Here is a 27,829-nt window from a genome sequence, read left to right on the forward strand (position 1 = left end):
AACACGTCTTAAATGGATCTGCAGGGAATAGCCAAGAGCTCTCAGAAACACAGCTTGTTAGGAGACGAAAAGGGCCGTCTGGCTCTTCTGACCCACATTACTTTACGCTGTACAGTCTTGTAAAGCTAAAGTGGACATACTCGATACAAAAAGGCAGTGCAGACAGGTGTCATTTATAAATCATGACCAGATTCAGACCAAAGTAGCACTGCGGTCGGAGAGAGACGCTTTTTACAGATTACTCTCTGGACTCAAGGAGTTTAAATTGGTTGTTTACAAACAGGGATTGTTGTCAGCAGCAGAAGTAATATTCTGCAGTGTCACCTTTAAGAATATAAACTGAATACCAGACTCTGACTCTTTTCCCCCATGTCCACACTGAGCATTTAATAAGACTCAAACAAAAAGGCAAGGGTTAGATATTTTATGTTGTCCTTGTAATCTCCATGCAGGCCTTTTGTGAACAGACAACTTAATTCCTACTGATTCATGAGGCGGAGATTAAAATGCTCAGTGGGGATGACAGGGTGTTCTTATAAGAAGGTATTTCTGAATAGATAGCTGCTGTTTCTTATACAATATTTGGTGCATCACAAGGTTGTCACCCATCACTAAATTTGGATTAGGATGCAACATGCTGTTAAACAGGGAGACTTTCAGGAACAGAATGTAACCGTTCTACTTTATTTATGGTTACATCCTCCAGAGATACCTGCTGTCGTGTCCCTTTGCATTTAGGTGTAATGTCACACTTAAAGCATATTCACAGATATCTGTCTTCCCTCTGCAGCACCAAATCCTTTGAGAATCAATTTGATTTTCTTTGTTCTTTTGGCCATATGTTGGATAATCGCAGACAAACTGTGACACTAGTTTCATTACGGACAAATTACAACTAATCCTTGTATCCCTCTGTCCTGCAGCACTCCACAAAGACATGGGCTCTTGTCGCGCCGCCACCATAACAGGCACCCTCTCCCGCATTTCCCTCAACGACGAGGAGGATGAGAAGATCCCTGAGGGCCTAAACTACTCCACGTTGCCTGGCAACATCATCTCCAAAGTGATTATCCAGCAGCCCTCAGCTCTGCACATGCCGATGGGAGTAGGGGATCTGAAAGAGCAGTGCATGGCTGACAGCAGCGCTGACATGCGCCGCACTGTTTACCTGTGCACCGACGATGCCATGCGCCAGAGTGACCATGACATGGTTGGCCATGACATGGAAGGCCACTCGTTGCAGGGCCAGATGATGGAGACAGACTACATAGTCATGCCCCGGGCCTCTGCAGCAGTGGTGTCCGGGTCGGGCAACATGTCCACCCTCCTGAAAGAGGACAGCAAGATGAACATCACTATGGACACGCTGCCACACGAGAGGCTGATGCATTACAAGATGAGTCCTGACTTCAATATCAGCCCATCAGGCATGGACCACATGAATGTGAACCTGGAGCAGCAGTACCCCAGCGCTCCCGAGCAGATGCAAAACCTGCCCTTTGAACCTCGCACGGCTGTTAAGAACTTCCTCGCTGAGATGGAGGAATCTGCGGGGCTTTCTAGGAGTGAGACAGGCTCTACAATATCTATGAGCTCCTTAGAGGTACATATGCCAATGTGGACGAAGCTCAGAGGATACAGAGCTGCAACAAACACCTTAAAATATACCATGCACCTAGTATCAATGTACATATCTTAAACCGATGACATATTAACTTAACACCTTCATGTTCTATATTCACAGAGAAGAAAGTCACGATATTCTGACCTGGACTTTGAGGTACGTAAAAAAGCGTTTCTTTCGATCTAGCACATGCATCTAGCTTAAATGCAGAGAAAAGCCATTTTTTTTGCAGTTGTGTTTGTCATTTGATTTACTAGTACTTGTTGTGCCTCTTAAGCTTATTGGAGTCACAGTACACAGCCTTGACTCAACAAGATTTATTGACATGCTGTGCAGTTAAGGTAAAAGCAAGGCTGTCAACTGACAAACAGGGCAACAGTTCTCATCTACATTTTGTCCTCCTCCATCTCCTCCATTCATTAGCTATATGTTGATTTTCAAAAATGTATGCTTTCAAAGTCATTTGCACATTTCACATCAGATTTTACCACTGGTTTCAACAATGATTATATTGGCTTGCAAAAACATATTTAAACCCCCTTTAGCAAGTTTTAGCATTTCCTTTGCATCATTAAATCAGGCTTTGCTGCATATACATTGTACAAACTTTCAAAGTAAAGGAAACATTAGGCTTCTGGCAGCAATTTTGGCCTGGGGTGCATTTTGTTTCAGCTTCGATGCACACCAACCCTTAAATTGAAGGTTTTGTGCCAAGGTTTGATTGTAAGGATTTTCCTTACGCAAACAAAACGGTAAATGATTCAATTTGTCACAGAAGAATTATGTTTAGTTCAGATACCCCAGACATTGCAAATTAAAAAAGTTCAAGCTTTCAGTGTCCTATCACCCTTACTTTAATTATCTTGGTGTTTCCTTAATTTTGGCAGTCACTTGTAAATATGCAGAGACCGGTAGATTTGTTTCAAACCTGGCCTATAAGTAAACTACCATGACACTAACAAATTGATCAGAGTTGGAGGGGGTGAAAAGGAAGATGCATTTCCATTATTGGCTGTCAATACCAAAGAAAAAACCCTTGCCATTGCAGAAAGTCATGCACACCAGGAAAAGACACATGGAGCTGTTCCAGGAACTGAATCAGAAATTTCAAACCCTGGACCGATTTCGAGACATACCAAATATGGGCACCATGGTGAGTAACAGGAAACCAGGGGGGGTGGCGGTTAGCCAATTAATGATAGCAACATCAAAATACTCTATTTAGCTATCTGGTGCAGGGCACATACTGTAATGTGTGATTGTGCAAATGAGCGGTTACAGTATGTTGCCACGGTATTTACGTGGAAGTAAAACTTCCTATGCGTATAGTGGACCTGCTGGCAGCTGGCGGGGGGGCGAGTGAAGGGGCTGCTCCTTAAAAGCACTGAAGCATTTTCTCCACACGGCCAGTCTCAGGGAAGAAAGACCTTTGGTAATCTTGTTGCAATAGAGTGCATCCATTCCAATGCAAGGCCATGAATGCACTTTTATTTACATGCACATTTATCTACTTAGCAACCCCATCATTTTTCCATTAATGCATGGCAGATTATTTAACCTATCAACATCTATCTAAATAATACCTTAAGTTCACTGTTCTCTTACTGCAACTGTGTGGGGGGGAAACTTTTCTTCTTTGTCACTTTGGATGTAGAAGTCTGGCGAATTATGAGAATACTTCTTGACCTTGCTATAAGTCAAAAGTCCCACCATCTGTCTCCACACCTGGCTGCAGCTGTAGACAACGGGGGTGTCACCTTTCCGTCTCTCTCAGACAAGCAGCAATGTTTTCTGTATTGAATGCAACAAATAGAAATTAGGCTGGCGAGAATGTCAGCCACGCAGCAGCCTTTTGGCTGCATGTAATCCTTTTTTCACTCACATTTCAATCACCCCTACAGCACAATGTAATTTGAATCCCGTTGCTTAGTTACCAGTGCAAGTTCTTTTGTATAGAAAACGATAACTCCAGTACATTCCCCCCTTTTTTCTCTTTTCCCCAAATGAATCTGCTGCAGAGCTGGCTGCAGACATTAGTATCCATTTTATATTCCCAGACTGGGAGCAGCTTCTCTCCCTTACTTGCAGTAGTGTATTTGGGACTGTCAATGAGAGCACATTCAGATGAATGGCTCACACATGAAGCCCATATAGTGCACCAGTTTCTGAGCCTGGGGGAAACACAATTCTGTTATGACTCCACGATAAGCATGGTCACATTTAACACACTACCATTATCCTTTGTTATTTGATGCGTCCCATGGCATTAATCCATTATTTTCAATTAGCAATGGGTAGGAATTCATACAATGTTCTTTTAAATGAACTGACTTGACTGGAAACGTGCTTTTGTTTTTTTGTTGGAAAAATAACAGTGCAGAGGATGTCATGCCACTAATGTCACACCCCACTGGCCATGTTCACAGGACAAGGCAATGCCAAACAAGAACCCATGGGAGAGCTACAATCCAGCCTGTGAGTACCAGAATTACGCCACTATGAATGTACTAGAATCTGACACCAAGGACTCACTGGAGATGACGCCTGCAGAGTGGGAAAAGTGTGTCAACTTACCCTTAGACGTCCAGGAGGGAGACTTCCAAACAGAGGTCTGAAGGAGAAAATGCAAACGAGAAAGAGATGTATTTTGCACTGAATAAAGCAACAGACTTTTCTAACAGCCTTGGCATACATATCTGGATAATACGAGTGTGGCAGGGACAATATGTGCCAATACAATATAAGGACTGAGGAGAGAGGAAAAAAAGAAAATAAGGAAAAAAACATCAGTGTTACTTTTTGTATTCTCACTAGTGTACTTAGTGTGGGGCAGCCTGGTGTACAATATTTACCATCATGTGTTTCAAATTATCTGTTGAGGAATTGGCTAAAAAAGGTAATCTCTCAAGATGAAACCTCACAAAGCAAATGACATGCCATGTCGTCCCAGCTTCATTGGGTCTAGTTTTGATTTCATAAAACTGGACCCGGGAGCACAATGTATATATTTATGCAGGTTTTTAAAAAGTTTATAACAGTCTGTTTGGCCATTACTACACTTTTTACTTTATAATATAAAACATGGGAGGCAAAGAGGATTTTTTCTGTCATATTAAAATGAATGTTTGTCAAGCTACATTCTTCATTGCTTTAAATGCAATAAAGATAATACTCACTTTTATATAAATAATATATTTCACAACTTTAATACTGCAGAATCTGCTTGAAGGATCCCAGCAAGCTCTCTCATCTGCAGCTCTGTATAAAATATTTAAAAACAAAATGTTGTATGGTGTAAATAAACTTTTGTCTACATATGTTTTAATTGTGCCAATTTATTTTAATGAGAACAAATGCCAACCTGATCAAAAGTTATAGCGAAAAATGTTAACATTTGAAAAGGAATGTAAATAAAAGAGGAAATATGTTCGTACTGCTTCAGAGGTTGTGTCAAGTTTATGTGGTTTGTTGGTTGTGGAATTCATTACTCACTTAGATAGATCAAATCAAATGATGGGCATGTGACTGATATAAAAATACAGCTATCCCTGTCTGAGTATTTATGGTGAAATTTGATTGGACGAAGAAAATAACACATTACTAAAAAATTCCTGAATTTGTTAAACTTTGTTAAACGTCCAACCTTGTCTCCAGTTTTTACAGACTGGATTATCCGAAATGTTCTCTCCAGTACCTCAAATACTGTCCCCTGTGATGATTCTTTTTATCTCAGGTTAGTCATTCCCTTTATGATTTAAACCTTCCCTTTAGCTGAAGGTGAAGCATGGTAAAGTCTCCTGAATCGCCTCATAAATCCACCCCCGTATCTGATTTCTGAATTTGGAGAGGAAACATTCAACTCCTAATATGTTTTTGTGCCTCCAGAAGGTTCACCTGATAAGATCAGTTCAGGTTTTTGCTGGGCAGACCGGGCCAGACAGAGCACAAACGGGAAGTGGGTGTGAGGGCTTTGGGGAAAATCTTGTTAGTCCCGTCTGGTGGTCTGCGGTACGCCTGACACTTCGGCAATGAGAGCATCGGTGGGAGTCCCCCCCTCTTCTGGGGAGCAGTGAGAAGAGGAAGCCACAGAGGAGGACTTGGATCTGCACCATCAGTGGAGAATGATGACAAGAGGGAAAAAGGGGGAAGCAGACAATAAACAAAGGCTCACATTAATGACGACTCCCAGTTGTGCTCTGACGTCAACACAAGATAAATTAACTTGATTACATGTAAGCTCAGTCTAGACATTAATGTCTGAATTTACAGTGCATTTCAATTTACTCTAGCAGACATAATTAGGTTAATTACATACAGTACTGCTGCCTGTGAGAGATTATTTTCACTAATGTGCCAACGTCCACTGCAGTGAAATGCCTTTGGCTTTTATTTCTTACCCATATTGTACACAAACAATTTTACACCATGTCTGTGTTATAAATGATCTTTACAAAATAATATATATGTGTATGTGTATGTATATATATTTATTCACAGTTTATACATACAATAAAAAATATATCTGTGTAACAGTGATTTCACAATTTAGAAACTACTGGTATTCTTAAATAAATAATCTCTTTTTACATGATTGAATTAATGTTACTTTTCACATTTGAAATACATTATCAAGGTTCAAGAACAGACTGTACTGTACACTTCAAGATGTAAACCCAAAATAACCATGTTCATATTCGGAGCGACCACATCACAAGCTATTGAATGCATTCCTTTTATTTACCAGCCGTGCAGCTGTCGAAACATATTTCCTCTCCCAAATCCGTAAGCATTTGCTCAATAAATGCATGGCTGAAAGACTTTTTCCTCCTCCAAATGAATAATATTTGGAGATGGATGAAATCAGAATTTCAGTGCCTCCGGAGATAATTTATGTGCTTATGTGACCTAATCGTATTCAAACGTGGAGCTCTAAATGTGTATGGGATTTCTTCATCAGCTCTACTGGGTGAATTATGTCACTGTCAGACGTACGCAGTGACTCACCAGCAACTGAGCATGACAAACTTCACCATGCAAATAAACAAGTGAAAGGGTCTATTTTAAGTTGGTGTTTGTCTAAAATGCTATTTTTGACAGTTCTATCATTTTTCCTTCCTTTTGTGTCAAAACAAAATCCTCAAAGAAAGGATTTAAAAGCACTTCAAAGTGACAAACTTCATGCAGCTCAGTTCCTGGTTTTTCCTATTAACTATGTGGTAGTTTCCTCCAACAATACTGCACAATGTATTGAGGTGAAACACACTCCCACCTTTATTTTGACAGCCTGCCAATAAGTCATTGGGCAAAAACAGGTTCAGATACAATGACCACAACATATTACTCATGTACCAACCCCCTGAACCAATTCTGCTAAACAGCTGCTTTACACTCACATTGCAGGAACAAAGCACACTTTTTTTCAAAACACTACACAAAAATTTACAAAATTCAGTTAGCAATCAGAGCTTGAGCAGTAAAAAGCAATCAATGCCATCATTGGAGAGACAGGCATAGCAAGAGGAATGAAGGTTTGAGGAGGACAAGGACAAGAAAGAGCGAGACTTACAGTTTTTTGCAATTGCCAAGACACAAAAATTGGTATTTGTGGGACAATTACTGAAACCACTAACTCATGTAGCCTATTGACCAGGTATGCTAAATCATAAGCAAATTGTCTGCATTACACTATGGTAGCAATTCTAAAACACACGGTTATCTACATTAAACACATCATTCAAAAATAAAAAAGCCTGTGTGTGTTGTTTGTTAAACTCTGCCAATGACAAGCCACACTCAGTTATCAATCACCTGCACCCAGAATACACAAGTGAAAACACCTCTAATCAATCAGGTCACTTAGAAAATCAAAACACAATGAAGAGAATTCAGGTTTACTATTTAGTGTGCACAACTATGGAGGCCAATTTTGGAGAGTTACAGGACTGTAATACGGTATTTTGTTTATAATACAATACAGCAACTATGTTTATGTTATCTTCAGTTAAAGTAACTGTGTCTGTTATTGTTATGAGTATGAGTGTTGACAATAAACCTATTGCATTTGTGTTTGTTATTTATACTTACATCATGCTACAAATGAAAATGGCTAAGACTCTTGATAATAATGTTTTACACTTAGCAACTCAGTGTGCAGTTGCCATGATTAAATAGCTATTTATTTGGTATTTTGTGTAATGTTGTGATGCAAACAACTAGTTTCAGAGGAGTTTATATAGTTTTGAAAATAAGTATTTGCTTATGCAAGAGATGTAGGATATGTATTTATGTTTTTGGCTTTAGTGTGTAGAGTTTTGAAAAAAGAGGGCCCTAATTTTAGAAAGTGTTTTAGCTATTTTAATTATTGCTGGAGCTCAGCTTATTCTCTCTGTAGCTCAGTTAATGAGATTAATATGAGAAAGATTGACTTAGACCTCTCGCAGAAAATTCAGATTTTTAAACACCAATTAAAGATAAAGTCTGTTTATAGGTTTGACAAAATAACATGTGTGTCTGAAAGTGGAAAGCTGTATTATTTAGTTGTTGGTAAATTGAGCTGGGATGTGTTGACAAGCCTGGTGGACAAGTCATCATTTGGGAATGAGTGGCAGGCCCCACAGGCCCATGAGAGCAGAGAGGTTAACCTGCTTAGGGGCTGCAAACACTGAATCAACATAATCACATTGATTCTGCATCACTTTCCTCCCTTGAGGCATGGCTGAGGGGTAAGGCAAACACTTGGTCTATCAAGGGCCTGTCAGAGGAGTTAAAGCCCAGAGGAAAGACTTGAGGCCACCCAAAAATCACAGAAAGGACATAAGTAGAAAGAAAAAGTGGTGAAATGTTTTGCACAACAGTACTAGCTATGTTTTTTTTAGAAACTCAAGTTCACCCCCCATCATAACAACTTTGGCTATCCTCTTTTTGTCTGGCCCCATCATATTAAACCGTGTCCAAGACTTTAAAGACTTTGGTGTATGAGTAAATACCAAAACTGACGTCATCATCCGCCACTGTAACTATACTTAGTCTTAAGTGCTACTTAACAGACACTCTTATGGTAAAAGTGGTCACAATGTTCACAAACCTGCCATACATGAGAATGTCGGCACTGTTGCGAGCCGACTGACGTTAGCATTTAGCTCAAAGCACCGCTAGCGAGTGCTTGCAAAGCTGTTGTTAGTCTTGCTAACAAATGTCTCAAACTGAAGCTAACCTGGCATCGGGGTTTGCTCACACATCGAGCATAAAGAAGATCATTTACAACATACAGTAATTTCAGCTAATGCTAAAGATTTTGATAAACCAGCAAAAAGACTGCAGTGAGTTAGCTAGCTTAACAGTTTACGTTAAAAAAATACAGAAGCGAACTTCAGAGCTACAATTAATACTGTAAAACTGTACTTTCTAATAATTGCAGTGGAAATAAAAAATCACATGTTGTGAAATTTTTAACAAAAATTTAACTTTGGAAGAGCAGTAGGTAGGCTACCAGACCAAAGTATGGTTTACATTTTGTACTGCCTTGTCATTTGCAAGTGCCTTCATAATTTCAAGTGTTGGTTGTAAAAAGAAATGTTATTCTGTATAATGCATTGTGGCCTTCCGACGTGTGGAGCACTAAGATAGATGATGGGTGCAGAGGTCCCTGACAAGGGCTGTTCTGTAATTCCTCTTTGCACACTCTTTGGTACTCCTAAGAATCAGCTCTGCCTCATTTAAAAACAGGGTCTGTCTCAGAAAAAAAACAAAAACTTTACGTTCATCGACTGTCAGACGCCCCAAAAAGCGGGCAATCTATTGGTTTCTCGAGTTGTAATATTAGATAATAACATAAAATACTGAGGAGATAATTATTTTCCATTGTTTAACTGATAGTTCGCTGGATAGTCAGGCATGATACAAACTGGGATGTAAACACATTGATATTTTCCCTGAACGAATTCATGTATTCATTCAGAAAATGTGTTCATTGTTCCTTAACAAGCTCGCAAGAGAAGCCTAAAAAGATGTGCGAGGAAGAGAAACGATGAGACAAGAATTGGCTTTTGAATAAGGGGTAAGACAGGAAAAGTTGCACTCTGAACAGCAGACATCCTCTGATCTGACATGTTGATCACACACTCCTCTGCTTGAGTTCTAGGGCTCCATGTTTTTGGCTCAAGGCTTATTTGGTTTATTAGTGTATGAGGGGGTGGCATATCACATAATGGCTTAACTCAAGGCAGGCTTGCACAATAGTTATGACAAGGTATGCATACCAACAAGTCTAATTGGACATGCACTCAAAATTTCATGCAAATCCATCCAAGGCATGCACCGAGTAGTTATATGCTAATCCCAGAATGGATGTATTTAACTGTCAGTTTCATTTGATACATGTCCTTAGTACTCTGAACAGCAAAATACACATTCCCACTTACAGAATTACTGATTGTGGTTATGTGGTTAGGTACTTTGCAGCTCCTTAATAGATTTTGTCTAATCTGACCACACTGTGGTCATAATTTTGTCACTGCACTCGTTAAAGATAAAGACTGTGCAACACGGAACTAAAGACCATTTAAAACGTTTTATCTTCGAACATTATATTAGAGAAATATATTTCGTAAGAAAATACTCAACAGACAGCACATAGCCAATATGTTTTATTCACAGCAATACGAGAAACGAGCAGTCATTTGGGGGAGAATTTGATAGCAGGGACGGACTAGTCATGAAAAATGGTTGCGGACAGTTTTAACAACTGCTGAGATGATGTTCCCTGTTAGTGTGTTGCAAGGAAATGTAAGAAAAGTCTCACTCAAACACGAGCAATTAGAAATTAGAACTGAGCCAACTCACCCTGAAGCTCTGAACAAATTAAATGACAGGTGGCATGTAGTACTCACTACCAATTAGCGCACTATCTATTACAGGAATAATTAGCTCTATGGTCGATCAAAATGTTTAATATAGATACTATGTAATTAAAATTCAATTTGTTCTAAACATAACAAAACCTTTGATTCCCCTGCAAACTACTGTAACAAATGTGGTGGCTTGCTCTGTTCCACACAGCTGAGACACTGTCTACATTTTAAAGTAAAATATATACCACTCACTGATTATTTGGTGTGGAGGGTCAAAACTGGGAAATGTGGAGTGTGTTTGAAATGGTTTTATTTCTTTAAATACAGGTACCATTCAATATTGACACGACTTCCACAACAGCATTCTTTTCAACCCATCACAGGTGAACAAAAGCACATCGGATGCAGCTTCTGTCGTCATCATGTAACCACATTTCTTGCTGCTGCCGGACTCTCATCTCAAAGCAAAAAACTAAACTTGTGAGATTCAGAAAGATTTCTGCGAGGCTAATTTAACGGGATAGCACATAGAATAGTGTGTGCCCATCGTGGTGCTACACATTCATGAGGCACAAATATTTGGTTGTAAATTAATAACATGTCATCCACATATTTTCTGTCAATTTGTTATTTTTTACACTACTAAATTCACTGAAAATAAAATAAACTATAGAGCAAAAAAGGAGAAATACTCCTTAATTTAAATGAAATGACATACGTATTTGATAAATTCCATGTTTAGATTTATCATGTTCTTCTAACGCAGACAGCAAAACGTTGTTGAACCTATATAATTAAAAAACGAAAAATAACTGAAACCTTGGAAACACGACAGCCATTATTGGCTCTTTACATTTCACACAGTGCAGGTATGCAAGTACAGTAACGTTCACTTAAATAATGGCCTTGACTAAATGTAGGGAAAAAGCAGCAAACACTCTAGCACGGTATTTAACCTGAGACAAAACAAGCAAAAATAAACTTTGAAAATGTTACTGCTGTCAACACAGACTCATTATTTTATACCAATTAGCTCTTTAGAAAACAAGCAAGCAGAACAGTTTGTGGAGGCTCAAATGTCTTCATAGTATTTTTATCTTAAAAGGTACATTAGAGCCAGCTTTAGATATTGTCATTCAGCAACCATTAAAAGAGTCTAGAATATGCTTTAGAATGTAAAAAGTTTATGTCCAAGCTCCAACTAAATCTGAAGACATAAAGTTTTGGAGCTATCTCTGCTGCTGCAGTGTGTCTTCTCCAGCAGAAAATGACCAATTCATGTCGGTTTCAAACTGTTGATGAGTGAATTCTCAAGGTAGGATTGAGTTGGAGGACACTCCCAGAATCCCAAAGTCATCAATAATATTGACTGAGAATGACACAACAATCGGTCTCGGCGGTCTCATTAAGGGGCGGGATGTGTCAACTCAAGACAAGGCTGGAATGCACAAGACACCACTGCAATAACTCCTTAAAACCAATAAATTAAACTATGACGGATCACTGACATCCATTTATTTGTTTATCAAATTGTACTTTCTAGTCCCTTTTAAATTACGGTGGGGATATCTACAAACCCGTCTGAGCGAATACTGCTTTTCAGTGCACATATTCATCATCACTTAAGTCTGAGTCATCGGCCTCCACCTCTCCTTCAATCACAGACTTCTTCCCTCTGCAGCAGGACACCACCAGACCAATGAGGAACGCCTAAAAACAATAAGCAAAGCGCACATTAGGAAATATTTCACAAGGATCATCTGATCGATAGAATGCATCAATTGCACAAGGAGAAAGGCTATTAAATATTTTTGCTGAGGAGATTAGCTGTGTGCAGTCTCCGAAAATCATTTTTCCAGTTTTCGGAGAAGAAATTAAATTATGTTCTTCGACTCTCACACTCTTCCCCCGAAACAAAATACAGATTGAAAACTGAATGAAATGTAATTCTTTACAAGTGAACAAATGTCTTCTTTGAGCTTTTTAAAAAAACAAACAAACAAACATACAACTATAATTCTCACTCTGCAAAAAGAAATCGCCCTGATGGCATTTCATTGACATCTTTGGACTTACCCCGATAAAGGCCCAGTTACCAAAGTAATAGATGGTGCTGAAGAACCAGAACTTGTGGAGGAAGAGATAGGATCTTGTCACAGTGCACTGGTCTGAAAGGGACAGAGAAAACAAAGGAGCATTGATGAATCTATACAATAACAGTATATTTACTTTTGTTTTCAACCCAAGATGGTTGATTGTTGAACAAATTTAGAACGCAACAAGGTTTTCTCCACCAGGTATTTCTTTGACAGTTTGGAGAATCCGTTATGTAATGAAATGGTCTTAATAACAAAGGGAAAAAACGGTTGTACAGTGTAGAGGGCATTCCACTGTACATGGCCTATACACGCATGTTCGTTCAGCACCACCGAGGAAAGTCTCACGACATTTGATACCAGTGGCAAGTCATGAACCTGTGCTGTCTGAGAAGTGGTGGTGAGGGAAATCAGCAAGATGATAAATACAACTACAAGGTTGTGGGATATGGCCAAAAACCTTTGGAAAAGCTAAGTAAGGGAATTTGAGTTAAAACGCAGATCGTCAAATTTACGTTCAATTTACACTTTTCAGTATCTATAAATCATTAGGGTAAAAACTCCAAAAGAAATAATGTGACAGTAAACTGTTTCAGTTTCACTTCCACTAAGCTCTAGTACAGTCATAGCCAGAGTCCCATCCCCTGTAATATGTAACTCTTTTTAATTAAAAGTTTGCTAATTCACATGCTTCACCATTCCCAATGTTTGATTAATTTATATAGAAAGCCTTGAAGGAAGGAAAGACAGGGGGAATCATTGTAGACGGTAAGAACAAATAGATCTGATGAGGTGGAAGTTGGGAGAAGAATAATTGGGCACAGGTAAAGGAGGAGTGAAGACAGACAGCCTGAGGAAACACAATCTTTGTCTTAAGAGACGTATGAGAAGTCACTTCTCTGTGGTGGAGACTACCATCAAGAAAAACAGCATGAGCACAATAAAACACGACTGTTGTCACACGGTGTTTAGAAATGAACTTTAGAAATGAACGCGTAGCACTTGTCATACATCTGTGTTATAAAGGGGTCTGCACTAACCAAAGAGCCAAAATGACTACCAGAATGTACTACATACACCCAAAAATATGCAAATGTTAATCCCATTTTGTGTCATTTTTAAGGCAAGTAACACTCCAGTAAGACTGTACCAAAGAAGTTATGGATGAAGCTTCAAATGTCTGTCATATTCCGTGATGCTATTGTGGCAACAAAGATGTAATTTGTGATGCCGTTAGATTGCTGCTCGACCACCCCGTTAAGTGCCTCCTTTTGTCTGCGGCAAGCGAGAGAGCAATCAGCAGCTTTTGAAAAGCTAAGACGCCAACAAATATGGATTAAAGCCGAATATTTCTTTAAAACATGTTGTGAGTGAACCAAAACCAAACAATTCATTAAGCTACGGTTAATTTAAATGAGCAGCGGGGTGTGTAGATTTCAGAGAGCAATTTCAGCAGATGAAGTGCATGGATGTGTGGCACATGTGCTGCAGCAGTGTTGAAGGCGCTAAACCAAAAAAGAAGGTGAAGCAGGACGTCAGCTCTAGTAAAGGGGAGAAAACGTGAGCATGCGGACCAGCTTTTATAGCCTGGCAGGCCCAGGTGAGCTTAATCAAGCTAACGAGCCTCAGGTGTTCAGCTAACTGCCTCCAGCAGAGCAGGAGGGGTCTCACAACGTTGTGAATCTGTTAAAATGATTTCATCTATCTTTGAATTTTGGACGTTACAACTTTCTGAAGTTGTGGGACATTTTTGGAGCACAGAGTCGGAAACAATTGCAGCCGCCACTGGAATCTAATTCTACCAAAAAAGTATGATACTAATAATATAAGTGTAGCCTAATCTTTATCTGCAACTGTGCATAAATACAGAGTTTAAACAGAAAGAATAGACATGCCGCATTCAAATGTTGATTTAGAATTTAAATGTCAACATTATGAATGAAGCTTCAGACTATTTGGTATAGCCCTACACTCTAGAAATTGTCATGTTGCTTTTTATAATTTTTCATAGAAAGAGGGCCGGACGGCCAGTAAAAAAGCGTTTTGAATTTATTTGACAGTCCACCAGCCCACCGATGCGGCGACCCATCGGGATTTGTCCCGGTATGCCAGAAGGCCGGTACACCACTGACTACATGGAGCAGTGCCTCTGGCAATTTTGTCACTGTAACTCAAAAAGACAACCGGTCTTCTGAAAAGAGGAAAGCCATGTCACTGTCAATGTGAATAGGACTTAACCAGTTGATAAAACTGGAATGAGGTAACATTTAATGGAGCCTTGCATCATATATATCCTGTCTTACACATTGAAAAGGCAAGAGGCAAGAGCGTGACACGCAAAAAAAAAATAAACCAAATTGTGAAGACAGTGAACCGTAGGTTATGGGTTATGCATGTAACCCCGATTCTCTGATGAAGTAATGTCTGGGCAACTTCAACTGGGATCTTCTCAAGCTCTGCACATTGTCAAGTCAAGTGCAATTTTCAATTGATTTTCAAATGAAATTCTTGGCATGCATGTAGTGTAGAACATTCAATAAGACCTAAAAACAATGATTTTGTACATATCAACTTCAAAATATGTGGGAGATATCTCATTATTACCTTTGAAGTAGTACCAGTCGCTATATTCTGATTGATGTCTTGCTGAAACTGTTTGTGCTTTTGATAGCTTTACAACCAAGTGCAGCCATAGTCTTGAATAAACCACTTAAGAGAACATGTCTGTTTCCCTGCAAGCTAACTTCATTTATCAAGCAGCAGCTTACTTACTAATTCACAGCACCAAGCGGAAATTCATTCAAAAGTGAAAGGAGTAAAAAGTTAAACGTTGTACAGTCGTAATCCATTGAATGAACATATTTGAATTTGATTTCTTAACCTTTCAAACTGGCCTTGGTAGAGAAAACTCTGCTCTGCAGTGTGCTGTGACCATGAACAGCTCAATAACTAAGCTCTATGATCTTGAATATAAACACATCAAACCCGAAAAAACTTTGTTTATTGCTTATAAAATCCAACAGCGTCCTTTGTCTGTGGACCAGCGCTGTGCTTTATGCCTGTGATATCACCTTTGGAGTGTTGGCCCTCGAGTTCTTAACAGAACTTGATGCTGCTATTGATCTGGCTGGGATAGACCGGCAGGAATAATGGAAAAATTGTGAAGCTGAGTCATCCCCCTTCATGTGCAGGAATAGGTATTGGCAGGAATAGGGAAAAAGCGGATGACGTCAAATGCAGAAAGTGCCAATGATATGCGTGCGGAGTCTGGGTCTCTCTTCAGTGCTCCAATTGTTTTTGAGTGAAAACTCAGGAAGAAAGGAATGAAAAAAAAAGGCTTGCATGTATTAATTAACTTAGCCATGCACAATGAAACAATAAAAGGATACATATTTCACTATACTCCCAATCAGACTTGTGGAGCAGAGAAAGACGAAATGCACTGTGTGGTTATGTTAGAGAGCCATCTGGAGCATTACCGCTAACCCTGCTGAGCTGCTCCAACCACACTGCTTCTTACACAGCTCTTCACACCGACTTGAACTTATACCGAGCTGCATGACATCGAGGTCTACAGCAATACCTCAGTGTGGCTTACAATTTATTAATTAAAAGCAAACTTTATAAAAAAAAAATAAATAAAAAAAAAGCTTTCCCCTTTAGAGTGTTAAAAAAAAAAAGGTCTGAAGAGTAGTTAGAGCGGACCCACGGCAGCTCTGAAGGTGTACCAACACTCTGCTCGTACTTCACCAGATCAACAGATAATAGAAGAAGTCTATCTTCCCCATGACCGCTCTCAGCCATCTGTAGCTCTTCAGCTGCTCACCTGAATTGCAGGGCTCCCTGCGAGTGGGACCTACAGATGGTTCACAGCAGTGGTCTGCCTAAATATATCATCATGTACACCGCTGACCCACTTCACCTTGAAATCATTACCGCTCTCCGATAAGAGCACCGGGCAGTGTGTGTGTGTGTGCAGGTAATTTCACCTTCACTCATGATACCCGGGTGAGTGCTGCCCTGTGTAGCATGATGCATTATGTATAACTTCCATCCCGGCATTCTAACACAAACACACTCGTAAAAAAAAACCAGAACACACACACACACACACACACACACACACACACACACACACACACACACACACACACACACACACACACACACACACACACATTGTGTTCTTTGTGAAAGCCTCTCTATCAGCAAGCACTCATGTTCTTACACCGTATGCTTTCACATTCTTTGCATCAACAGAGCACTTTTATTCCAATGTCCTTTGAGGCTGCTGATGCTCCTTCAACAGGAACATCATCCTTTTTTTATATTTTGTCGATGAATGTTCACCAAAAAGCATCTTCTTGCTGCGTGAGATCATACTTTTAGTTGTAGTACATTGACCTCCAGATGGAAACACAAAAGACAATATATATTATAACCTAACCTAACCCACTCATTATATCAACAGGAAGCACAGAAAGAACATTCAAGCTATTTGCAATGTGGTTCTTGTTTTCTCCATCATTGTCGTTGAAATACTTTCCTCACCAAGGTAATTTTACATCTCTAAAAGCCCATTAGAAGTAGTAGCACAAGAGATCAGACAATCACACAACGTGTTACCAACCCTCTCATTATTTTGAGTTTGGTTTCAGGTGTCCTGACCGAGTTTGTGACCCTTTGTCCATGTTTCAACTTCTGAGGGAAACATCTGGCTCTTTAGCTGCCAAATGCTCCACTATGTTCACCAGCTAGTCGCTACGTTGGTTCGTCTGCTCTTTAGTGCTAGTCAGATAGTGTACAGTGGGTTTATCAGAGACAAAGTTCAATAATACTGATTAGAGCAGCTTTAAGGAGACTTCATGAAAACCCAATCTTGAACATAAAGTGTTCTTAATTCTATTAACAAGATTAATAATTCTACAAACAAATTTCCCCCTGGGGATGAATAAAGTATATATCTATTTATCTAATTCACAGTGAAAGTCTTTCGGCACAATACCAGGCAAACAGGTATTCTTTGTATTTTCCTTTAACAGGTAAGGGGTGTCAGTGGATTACAAGATGGACATTTTACTTTCAAGAGAATGACTTTTGATTGACATATTCCATTGTGATGCAAATTGATGATGATCCCCTTGATACAAAGAGAAGTACTATTAATTTGTGTTGGGGTTGAGGGAGTCTCCTGTTGAATATTGCTTGGGCACATGACATCTCGGAGGCAACACATAACGTTACGACCATCTTCTCCCTGAAGCTCTTTCAAACAATGCTGTGGAAACCGGCAAGTTGCTAGGAAACAGACAGCAGTCCATAGTGTGAAAGCACTTCTCTGTATTAGAAGTTTCATCACTGGGATTCAAACTAGAAATACTGTTATATGTCTTCCAAGGTAAAATAAAAATAAAAAATGGACTTCAGCTCATGTTTAAAATTATGCTTAAACTGCCAGTGAGACATTTACACAGAATGAGGAAGGCTCAAGGGGTCTCACACCAGAATATTTAGAATTTAGTCTCCAAAAGTGTTGACCTTAACGGGGAAAAATAAGAAGAAAATCAGAGGCAGGAAAAAGTGGAGCAATGACCCAGAGGGCATTTATCAGGAAATTGAGCCACTGCTTCCCAAAAAAAAGAAGCTGGGGTTGAATTTATTGATATTAAGTGTGAGATAAACTTTTATCACTGCAAAACTGTTTTAGCCGCCATTCCAAAAGAAATGAGGTTGTTGTTGACTTCTGATTTGAATCATACCTTTACTGTAGACGCGAGGCTCTGGATTTATTGCAGAGAGAGAATCTTTTGGTTTTGGGAAGAATTTGAGTCAGGAGTGCTGAACACAGACTGTCATTAAGATCATTGAGCAGACTGTCCAGGGAACTAATGCAACCAATAATGGGAGTTGCAAATGTGATGATGGAGGCGTAAACACAGTGGCAATAAACAACAGAGGAGACACATTATCTCCCGGGTGAGGGAGTGATCATTAGAAATGGACAGATAAATCCATGATGGAGGCCGTCAGTGATAAAGGCCTATTGAAATGGATCTAATGCATTATTAACATGTGAGATCCTTAACTATTAAAAAAATGTCAGCCAGAAAGAAGAAGGAAAAAAAAAATCATAAAATGTCAGATCATCAGATCCAAGAAGGTGATAAGTAGAACATATCAAGCATCTTTACTGACAAGGGCAGATGGTAGCTGTACAGACGTAGAAGAATCAAAGTTAAAGGGTTTAAGATCAAAGCAGCTCGCCCACCATGAGCTCCACGGTGGTAAGAATAATTCAAAAGAGCAGCCTCGTCTAATGCTGAGAATTCATTAATAGAATTACTCATTAAAAGAACTTTAAAATAAAGTGACGGCATATACTAAAACCATACTTGGATTTAGAGTTGTGTGGGTTGAAGTTTGTATCAATGAGTGTGGACATAAAACTAAATGGACAATGATTACGTTTTTTTTCCCCGGCTAAAGTAAACAGCTTCTAAAATAATGAGGAAAGCAGCGTGACTACCGATACTCAAGACTTTACTTAAAATACCGCGCATGTGTTGAATCACAAAGAAGACTTCAGGGTTCAGGTTTCCTGGGGACACAGCAACTAATTCCTGAGGATTCATTTCCATTTGAGTACGTACTCCAAATGAGTAATGGCGTGGTAATGACCGTCGAGTAGATAATGGAGAGCTTGGCACCAAGCACCTGCTCATCAAGATGTTAGTGGCAGTACATCGCTTTGACCAACCGGCCAATCAGGCACCAGTTTGACTCGTACCCTCTTGTGCCTTCAGCGGCCGTTGGATCCAGAGTCACACTAAAGGTTATTACAAAGTGTTGCCCTTCCACAGCCTCTTTTAAATCTTATGCCATTTACTACCACAGGGTATTCCCATTCTTATTTTTCACATCCACAGCGAGAAGCCTGAAATTTAGAGAATATGTAAATGTCAATTCATATCCATGTTTGTGAATCTCTTGGTCATGCTACGGTAAAAAAAAAAAAAATCTCCCCGGGAGACCTGGCATGGAGAATACTGTGATGTGTACAGAGCATACAGACAGTGTGCTGCCTGATTTAATGCTGTGGCTCTGGATTTTATTTTTAAGAAACTGCAAGAGCTTTTTCAGAATGCAACCAATACTTAAAATATACATTATGTAACAAATGTCTCCACAACAAGGTCATGGTTAGAGGTGGTGAATATAGGTATAGAAATGTGTAGTATGTGTACATACAATTTACATTCTCCTACGTAGAATTGTACTGTATCCTATAATAATAAAATGTACCAAATACACTTACTGGACAATGTAAATGCCATAAATAATAAAAGATTTGTCCGTTACCATCAGCAGATAATCTTTTTTTTCCCCTGATTATTGGGTTTTCGTTAATCCTCAAGATATTTCAGATTGAAGTTGTTCATACTGACACTCTAGAAAACATTGCAGTAGAATTTATTATTGATTATTGAAGTACATTTAGATGAGGCGGTCGGTTGACTGACGACTAGCATGAGCAAAGAAAACTCAAGGTTGATGATGTACTCTCTCCTTTGGGGAGAAAGCTGCTTTCTGTAAAAAAGAGTTGCACTCTTTCACCACACAAACGAGATTGTTCAGCCGTTACTTTCTCCGGCATATCAGTCGATAGAGCTTGTGATTGTATTCCCTCTCAGTCACATGTGTTGTCTCTGCTTGACACTTCCTCCTCCTCATGGTAGGTGGTACAACGGCTGTTATGAAAGCAGGAGCCTTTTCCAAGATGGCCAAAATAGGATCCCTGAGCTGCTCAACAGAGCGACCAGAAATATTATTTGTCATTGTCCCAGTGACTCTGGCACCACGGCTCCTCGAGCACAACAGTGTGAATTAACAGATCCCGCAATCCTTTGACATGTGCGCTGAGTAATTAACACGGAATGGGCAAAAGCTGACTTCTGGTTCTACAAATTGAGGGTCCTGTGGCGCCGGCAACACATTTGATTTTATTTCACTTCTTTAATCCAGCTCAACTTTCACAGCTGTCCTTCACTTCTCTTCTAATCAGATAGAATACAGCTTCCAGGCAGCAACAAACCAAAAGGACAAAGTGGTGCAGCATCACGGCTGAATCGATTTGGCTCAATTGTGATAGTTGTGGGACGGGAAACAAATTATTTGCTTGAGAAAAAAAAAACAACAACCACACAAACAAGAACAAAAAATGAATTTCCACAATTCTGACTGAGTAGTCATGTAAACAGGAGTATTATGGGGGATTGTCCGTTTATGTGTTGGCATTATTGTCACATGTAAACATAGCTAGATAGATTGAACGCAACCGTATTCAACGCTTAAGTAAATGTAATTAAAGGCAGCCAAAAATAATTGTGTATTTTATTTTTATTTAATTTAAAATTGTTACTTGAAGCTGCTGTCATTGCACAGGTGACTGTTTCATTGTCTTTCGATATAAAGTTGGTTCCTATTATACAATGTAAGGATAACATAGTGGCAAATGTGTAAATAAAGAAATAATAATTCTATGTGCTATTTGAATAAAGTGTATTATTATTAACATTATATAAGAGGTACGCTTATTTAAGACATGAGTCTATTAGCTCCTTCATGTTGTAACCTGGATATCATCACCAACCAACTAAACCCACTGCTGATACTAATGACTTCTGGTTCTCTCTTGATTCAGCCTGTAGTTGAACTATTCTGCCTCAAGATTACCCTTTTTAAATGAGCAAGGCCCCATTCAGGTCACCACATCTGTCAACCATGACAAGATACACCTTTCAGTTCAACAGAAAATCCCACAAAAAGTGATGATGTATCTCTGTATATACACACTAATAAACTGACAAAACAACAACATTATGTAGCCTTTTCTGTCACATCAAAACTAAAAAAGTACATCAGTAGAGTGCAGATCTCTGCCAGGTGTGTCCGCAACGACCACTGCTGCAATGTTTGACTGAATGAATAGAACCCACAATTGCCCCAATCTCGATTACAAAGGGTATCAGACATGTTTTTAACTTGCACGTATGACGGTATAATAGCAGTCAATACAATATGTCCGCAATAATAAATGTTTTAAAAAAGTGTGAATCACGGCAACCATGAGAGGTCCTAGAGCAGGGGTCACTAATAGGCGGACCGCGGTCTGGAACCGGACACAGACGCCGTTGTATCCGGACCCTGGACCTAAAACCGATAGATAATAGAGAATTATTACATTTTGACGGAGCGCCTATATTTTAATCGGCGCAGCTTTTCTAGCCTTTACGGCACTCGGTCAGTGGTCCAGGAAACAAACCGACCAATTACATGCGTTGTACATCACATCACATGATGCAGGTCAGTCAATCAAATATGGGTATTCTGACACGTTTCCTGACTCGAGTGAGATGTACACACACGGGGCTGAGACGAGGAAAGGGAACGAAGGGCAGGTGAATAATTATGTGAGTGAGAGAAGTTGTTTCACATGACATTCTCCAAAAAGAGAAAAGTGGTCAGAGACACCAGAGTCTTTAACCAAAAATGAACAGACTCTTATAGGTTCATTCTTCCCACGGACAGTTTAAAACCAGTGTGTCTCATATGTTCAGAGACCGTGACGATTATTAAGAGGAGATGGTGCATAGTTACGAAATCATTTCACCTCAGGTTGATAGCAGACCACCTCAAGGTGTCACTCAGAGAGAACCAGGACATTCTGATGTAGCATTTACCGAATACATAATCTCCTTTCAAAGATAATAATAATCAATAACCAATCAGTCTGTCTAATTTCAGTGTGATTTAACTACAGGATTTCTTTACTTAATAAATAGAAGACAATTTTGTGATGTAGTTAAGCTGTAGTGGAGACACTGACGGTGCAGTCCACTCACTGTGTGTCTGAACACATTACAACCTCCTTCTGCACACTGTAGGATTTAAGAAGTACGTCTACAATAAAATTCTACTTTAATGAAACATAAAGTTACAGTAACATATTTTAATTCACTTCTCAAAACGTATCTTTTCATAAAAAGCATTTTTATTACTGTGAGCACATCACCTTACTTCCAACTTGTCGAATCTTTTTAATATCACTGCCTTCTATCTTGGTATATTACTTTTGGGTATTATACTTCCATGTATTTCCATGCATTGTAAATGCCTGAAATGCTTCTTTTCTATTGTGTTTTCCTGTTTTAACCATGTAAAGCACTTTGTAACTTTGTTTTGAAAGGTGCTGTATAAGTAAAGTTCATTATCATATTTATAGGACCACAAAACAAATGGTGTGTCGTACAATGTGGCTTTGAATATGCATTGCAGTGCTCTGAATTGAGGAATAACGTAGACTCAGTGCAATCTATCCAACATCAGTCATTTTTCAACCTTGAAGACTTTGTGAACAATGCAGTAATATCTTCTAGATATCTACTACAAACAGTATGCCACCTCTTCCTATACCTTCAACTTCACTAATACAACGATACAACAGGGATTCAACAGCAATGTTATTCAAATCACCTATCAGCTAATTAATTTGGGCAAAGCCTGTTTGCTACAATGTACAAAAACAGTTCAGCATACCCACAGGAAGTGTGTCTACACATCAGATTGCTGCAAACAAAGAATATCTCGCTTTTCATGTCTGCAGTTACCCTCCTGCCCTCTGCTTTATCCCTCTATTTTCTGCCAGTCTTTGCCTGTCTTGATGCATTTTCAGCGATATTTGATAAAGTGAAAATTATTCATGAAAACCAAGTGAGTAACGGCTATCTCCAACATCTTTGCTGTATTCAGGTGTACACCGCATTGTCATTCCTAACTTTCCTGCCACATTAGATCCACACTAGCATGCTTCTCTTAATGGCGATGGGAGACAGTATGAGGAACCTCTTTACAGGAGCTGACACACTGTGGAGATAACATGGTCTTAACATGGAACCCAAAGAACCTAGAAATAATGTCGTTGACTATATTGCTACACACATACCAAGGGATACATGTATGAGAACATACTATATAATATTCAGGACATATCAAACATGATATTTGCCTGATATTTAATTGACTGTAAGAATTTACCACTCCCATTTCACCGTTCACGTGAACTTTACTCTAATTATTAATGACATATTTGACATTTCAACCATCAACACTCATTAACTACTAATTGCAATGCAATTATGCAGCTTCTGGGAGAGCACTTATGGCCCCACAAAAAATATTTATTCCCCACACTAATAGATCTCCACTAACAAAACGCATATATTTAAATTATATTTAATAGACGGACAGATGGATAAAAATATAGATAAATAGATAATATAACTAAATATGACAATTCCAACATATCCACTCCACCACCAACAAGAGTCTTACTTGAGAGTCTGGCAAATGAATAAATGATTGTATTAAAGCGCCCTGGTATGATGTATATTCACACGTTTGCGTTTTCATGGCTGATTTACTGTAATAGGTGTTGGCATGGAGAAAGCAGGAGAGCACATATACTGCATTAGTAAATGTTTGTCATTGGCATTATTCCCTCTAATGAATAATGCAGGGTGACAAAGATTACTGAACAGTGTTCTACACCAAACGGCTGGGTTGTACACCGTCCTTCCTTTCTTCTAGTGTGGACTTGACTTGAATCTTTGATGATGTGTTGTAAGTTCTTCTAACATCTCAGTGTTGGGCCGGTGCTACGTTACTGTGCTAGCAGAGATGACAGACTTACCCTCAGGCGCATCAGCATCACAGGTCCTTGTGGTACCAAGAGTAGCATTCCCAGATGTAGAACCGGCTGAGGGCATCTGACTCCGATCAAAAAGCACAAGAGGCACGTATCTGTTTAGTAAAGAAACACTACAAACTACTTCATGCAGTACAACTAAGTGTGGCTTGACAATAAGGACCGTTAAATCACAACCTCTGGACATCTATAATACTAGAACTGCACCCAACAGCAGCCTTTTACTCAAAAATTATAAAATGACAAAAAAATCATTGGTTCCAGATGACGCCTGAGTTTTGCCATTGGTACATTAAATAAATAGACATAATTCAGATCTAACAGAGGCTTCTTAGTTTCCAGAACACCCAAACAATGGTTGATTAGAATGTTATTTACATATATTTAAGAATAACTTTCACTAACAAAGATAAGAATGTACAAGATTACTAAATTAACTACATACAGGCTACATATATATATATACACACACACACACACACACACACACACACACACACACACACACACACACACACACACAGGACATGACAGGGGTATTCAATTAAAATTCCAAACGGTCCAGATTGAGAAAATCTCCTCGTGCAAACATCCGGAAAATTACAATAATATCTAACTTGCACTATTTAGTGCCATATATATATATATATATATATATATATATATATATATATATATATATATATATATATATATATGTATATGTATGTATTCAAACCCTGTACGTGAACAGACAGCAGCAGAGAGGAATAAGCCATGTTTACCCAGTGAGTCATATAGAGCTGCTTCTTTACTCTCATTTAGAAAGAGGATGTTTCAGCAAAAACAACACTGTGTGGTTGATTTCAATTACGTTGTTCAAAAGATTTTTCTGAGGCGAAGCATAGATGCAAGGGTGCAGAGAGAGAGAGAAGAGCTACATCAGAGTACACAGAGGGTTTACCGGCAAACAACAGACCTACACACTAAAAGCCGTATATAATACAGAAAGAACTTAAAAAGAACAAGAGTTTGAAAGCCCCGCTATCAGCCAGCTGGGACCGGAGTGGTTTCAACCCGCTGACTGGCCAACACTGCCATCATTAGAGGCCCGTCCTCAGAGCGAGTCCTCAAAGCAGACTAGAAATACAACGTATACAATGTTCCTCACCTGTACAAGATATTTCTGGCTGCCATACATGACATATTGTGGGGCTAGGCTGTAGATCATGTAGCTGGTGTGAAGGACAATCAAGAGGAGGATCATACAGAGGAACAGAAGAGCCTGGGGGCGAGTTTTCTTAGGTCGGATTTTGTACAGCTGAAATACAAGAACATGTTGATATTGTTAGTATCAATGATAATATTGCAATATTTGTGTAAAGTTTTTAAGGCAACATAGAAGTAGCTGTCTCAGCTTACCCTTATCCAGAAGAACCAGATGCCCATGTTGCGAATGCCAGCCATGGAAGTGACCACAAAGTACATGGTGATGACTGTGATCAGGATGTAATCCAATGGAAAGACCTATGAAGCCAGGGACAGAGGTCAGCTATATCCCTCACACACACACACACACACACACGCACACGCACGCGCACGCGCGTAGAGGCCAAACATTTAGGCTGGTTTCCTCTCAAGGTTGCTTCCAGCTGTTAATGAGCAACTACCATCAATACCACTTAGTCTAGCCCAATTAATCTGAAGCAGAGCTAGCTGGTCACTGTGCAGTGCATTTAGGCATTGTTAAAACTGTATTCCTACCCCTTTACTTTTAAATATATAAAAATATTATTGATTATGTTTTGCAACCTGTAATGTTCTGATTTAATTCCTTAAATGCCAAGGTCATACATCCAAACACTGGCCGTAGACATTTAATCAATGCCACTATCTATGAAGCAATTCTTAAATGCTCGGAGCTGTCAGTCATTTTTCTCTCTCTAAATTCTGCTGTTGAATACTAAGTTTAACTGAGTGTCCAGAACTAAAGCAATGACCTGGAGGAAGAAGCAACAGTCGTGATCTAATGTGTGAATCTCAGCGTTTATTGTTTGGCAAACTATAACTCATAACTTTGGACAATATCACATTAAAATATAAAAAGGTATTAAAGGCATACAAAGATTCACATTGTGGTTTTATTTTTTTTGTGCCTAATGCAGATATTGTAAACGTACTCATCATTCATCTTTTATACACTGCACTATACTTAGACACCTTTTATTTCCAAATGTGGTTCACAGAGAAAGGTATATAATGGATCCTGATTGGATGCACAACGTAAGCTCCTCCTGAGGAGCGTACAGTGGTTTTACGTATCAGTCATTGAGTAATTCTGTCTAAAACTACTATTTAGTCCTAAAAACCACCATTTGATGTTGTGTGCTCCAGAGAGCCTGGTGGTGTTGAGTTCAGCATACGATAATCATTATCATTAACAAAGGAAAGTAGGCAGGGCTGTTTTATTAGACTGCATTGTACTGCAGCGTTTCCTCATGTTATCCATCTTTGGTAGTTTTCAGAGGTAACCACATTTATTACAAGTTACTGAATGATAAGTCTTGCATCATCGTGCATTGCATTGTAAATGAGAGAATTCAGAATCAGATCAACAGCTGGTTCATAAATAAACCCAGTTGTGCCAGCTACTCAATGCATATTTTTGCAAGACTTTGTCACAAACGTGTTAATTAATGTCTCTGTTAATTTTCTGCGGTCATCACTTCTGTGCAACTACCCTTTATCCTTCTTATTTAATATCTATTGTGCTCCAGTTTATAGCTCTGCTAACTGTGCTTGTCATATCTTCTACAAATGCACTTGTGAGTATGATTCATGTGGGAATAATTTCCCTCTTTGTAAATGTATTATCTTACATTCTTTGGTAAAGTATAAGGGGTGCCTATCGGACCACGTTTAAAAAACAAACTAATTGACATTTAAAGCCATATGGCTCATCAAGTGTATGAAGCTGCTTTTGTAGATTATATTATTTCACAGACCACCTGCAGTATATTGAAGCACATATATTTCAAGTTTTAAACTATGCTTAATTGAGGTTAATGATGATGGAAACAAGAAACTATGGCTTTAAGCACATCTTAATTGAGTGTAATCATCTTTTCGTCGAGAGAGATGAGAGGATACTCACGGGTTGTAAGGCTAACAGAAGTTCATTCAGAGGATTGGTTAGGTTGGTGCCAAAGATGATGAACCCAGAGCTGATGCCCGCAGAGTGGAGCGCTTTATCCAAACTGAAACACACAGAAAAAATGCTTTATACATCTCCAGCATGACACATTGAAAAATACACATACGAATATCACATTGTCACACTGACGGCCTTGAGAATTATGGTGCTACAGCACATATTATGACTTACTTTGAAATGAACAAGGCAACAGTGAAAAGCAGTGCAACCAGGATAAAGAAAATGCCCAGCAGTATCTGAAAAAAGAAAAAAAACATCATATTACATAACCAAACAGATATACGTACCCACAACCAAATGAGG

General features: G+C 39.1%; 2 protein-coding genes across 16 annotated transcripts in view; one reads left to right on the plus strand and one right to left on the minus strand.

Annotated features, from left to right (window-relative positions):
• The window catches only part of adgrb3 (adhesion G protein-coupled receptor B3), a 111,122-nt gene extending 105,087 nt beyond the window's left edge, over positions 1 to 6,035 (plus strand). For 5 of the 15 annotated variants that reach the window (XM_068724022.1, XM_068724049.1, XM_068724033.1 and 2 more), the window contains 4 exons: positions 924 to 1,603; positions 1,745 to 1,780; positions 2,673 to 2,777; positions 4,000 to 6,034. In XM_068724022.1, the coding sequence (XP_068580123.1) occupies positions 924 to 1,603; positions 1,745 to 1,780; positions 2,673 to 2,777; positions 4,000 to 4,239 (1,061 nt within the window). In that variant the 3' untranslated portion in view covers positions 4,240 to 6,034. Of the gene's footprint in view, positions 1 to 923; positions 1,604 to 1,744; positions 1,781 to 2,672; positions 2,778 to 3,999 lie in introns of all 15 variants that reach the window. The other 10 variants (XM_068724118.1, XM_068724126.1, XM_068724135.1 and 7 more) reach the window with 5 other exon arrangements.
• A 4,219-nt stretch (positions 6,036 to 10,254) lies between these two features.
• The window catches only part of lmbrd1 (LMBR1 domain containing 1), a 51,444-nt gene continuing 33,869 nt past the window's right edge, over positions 10,255 to 27,829 (minus strand). Inside the window, exons 10-16 of the mRNA XM_068724147.1 lie at positions 27,698 to 27,762; positions 27,467 to 27,569; positions 25,735 to 25,839; positions 25,484 to 25,633; positions 24,319 to 24,394; positions 12,550 to 12,641; positions 10,255 to 12,183 (exon numbers count right to left, since the gene is read on the minus strand). Of these exons, the coding sequence (XP_068580248.1) occupies positions 12,073 to 12,183; positions 12,550 to 12,641; positions 24,319 to 24,394; positions 25,484 to 25,633; positions 25,735 to 25,839; positions 27,467 to 27,569; positions 27,698 to 27,762 (702 nt within the window). The 3' untranslated portion in view covers positions 10,255 to 12,072. The remainder of the gene's footprint in view (positions 12,184 to 12,549; positions 12,642 to 24,318; positions 24,395 to 25,483; positions 25,634 to 25,734; positions 25,840 to 27,466; positions 27,570 to 27,697; positions 27,763 to 27,829) is intronic.

The sequence above is a fragment of the Cebidichthys violaceus genome, unplaced genomic scaffold (assembly GCF_023349555.1).
Source record: "Cebidichthys violaceus isolate CVI_PGR_0920_01 unplaced genomic scaffold, fCebVio1.0.p SCAF_10, whole genome shotgun sequence".
NCBI lineage: Eukaryota > Metazoa > Chordata > Actinopteri > Perciformes > Stichaeidae > Cebidichthys > Cebidichthys violaceus.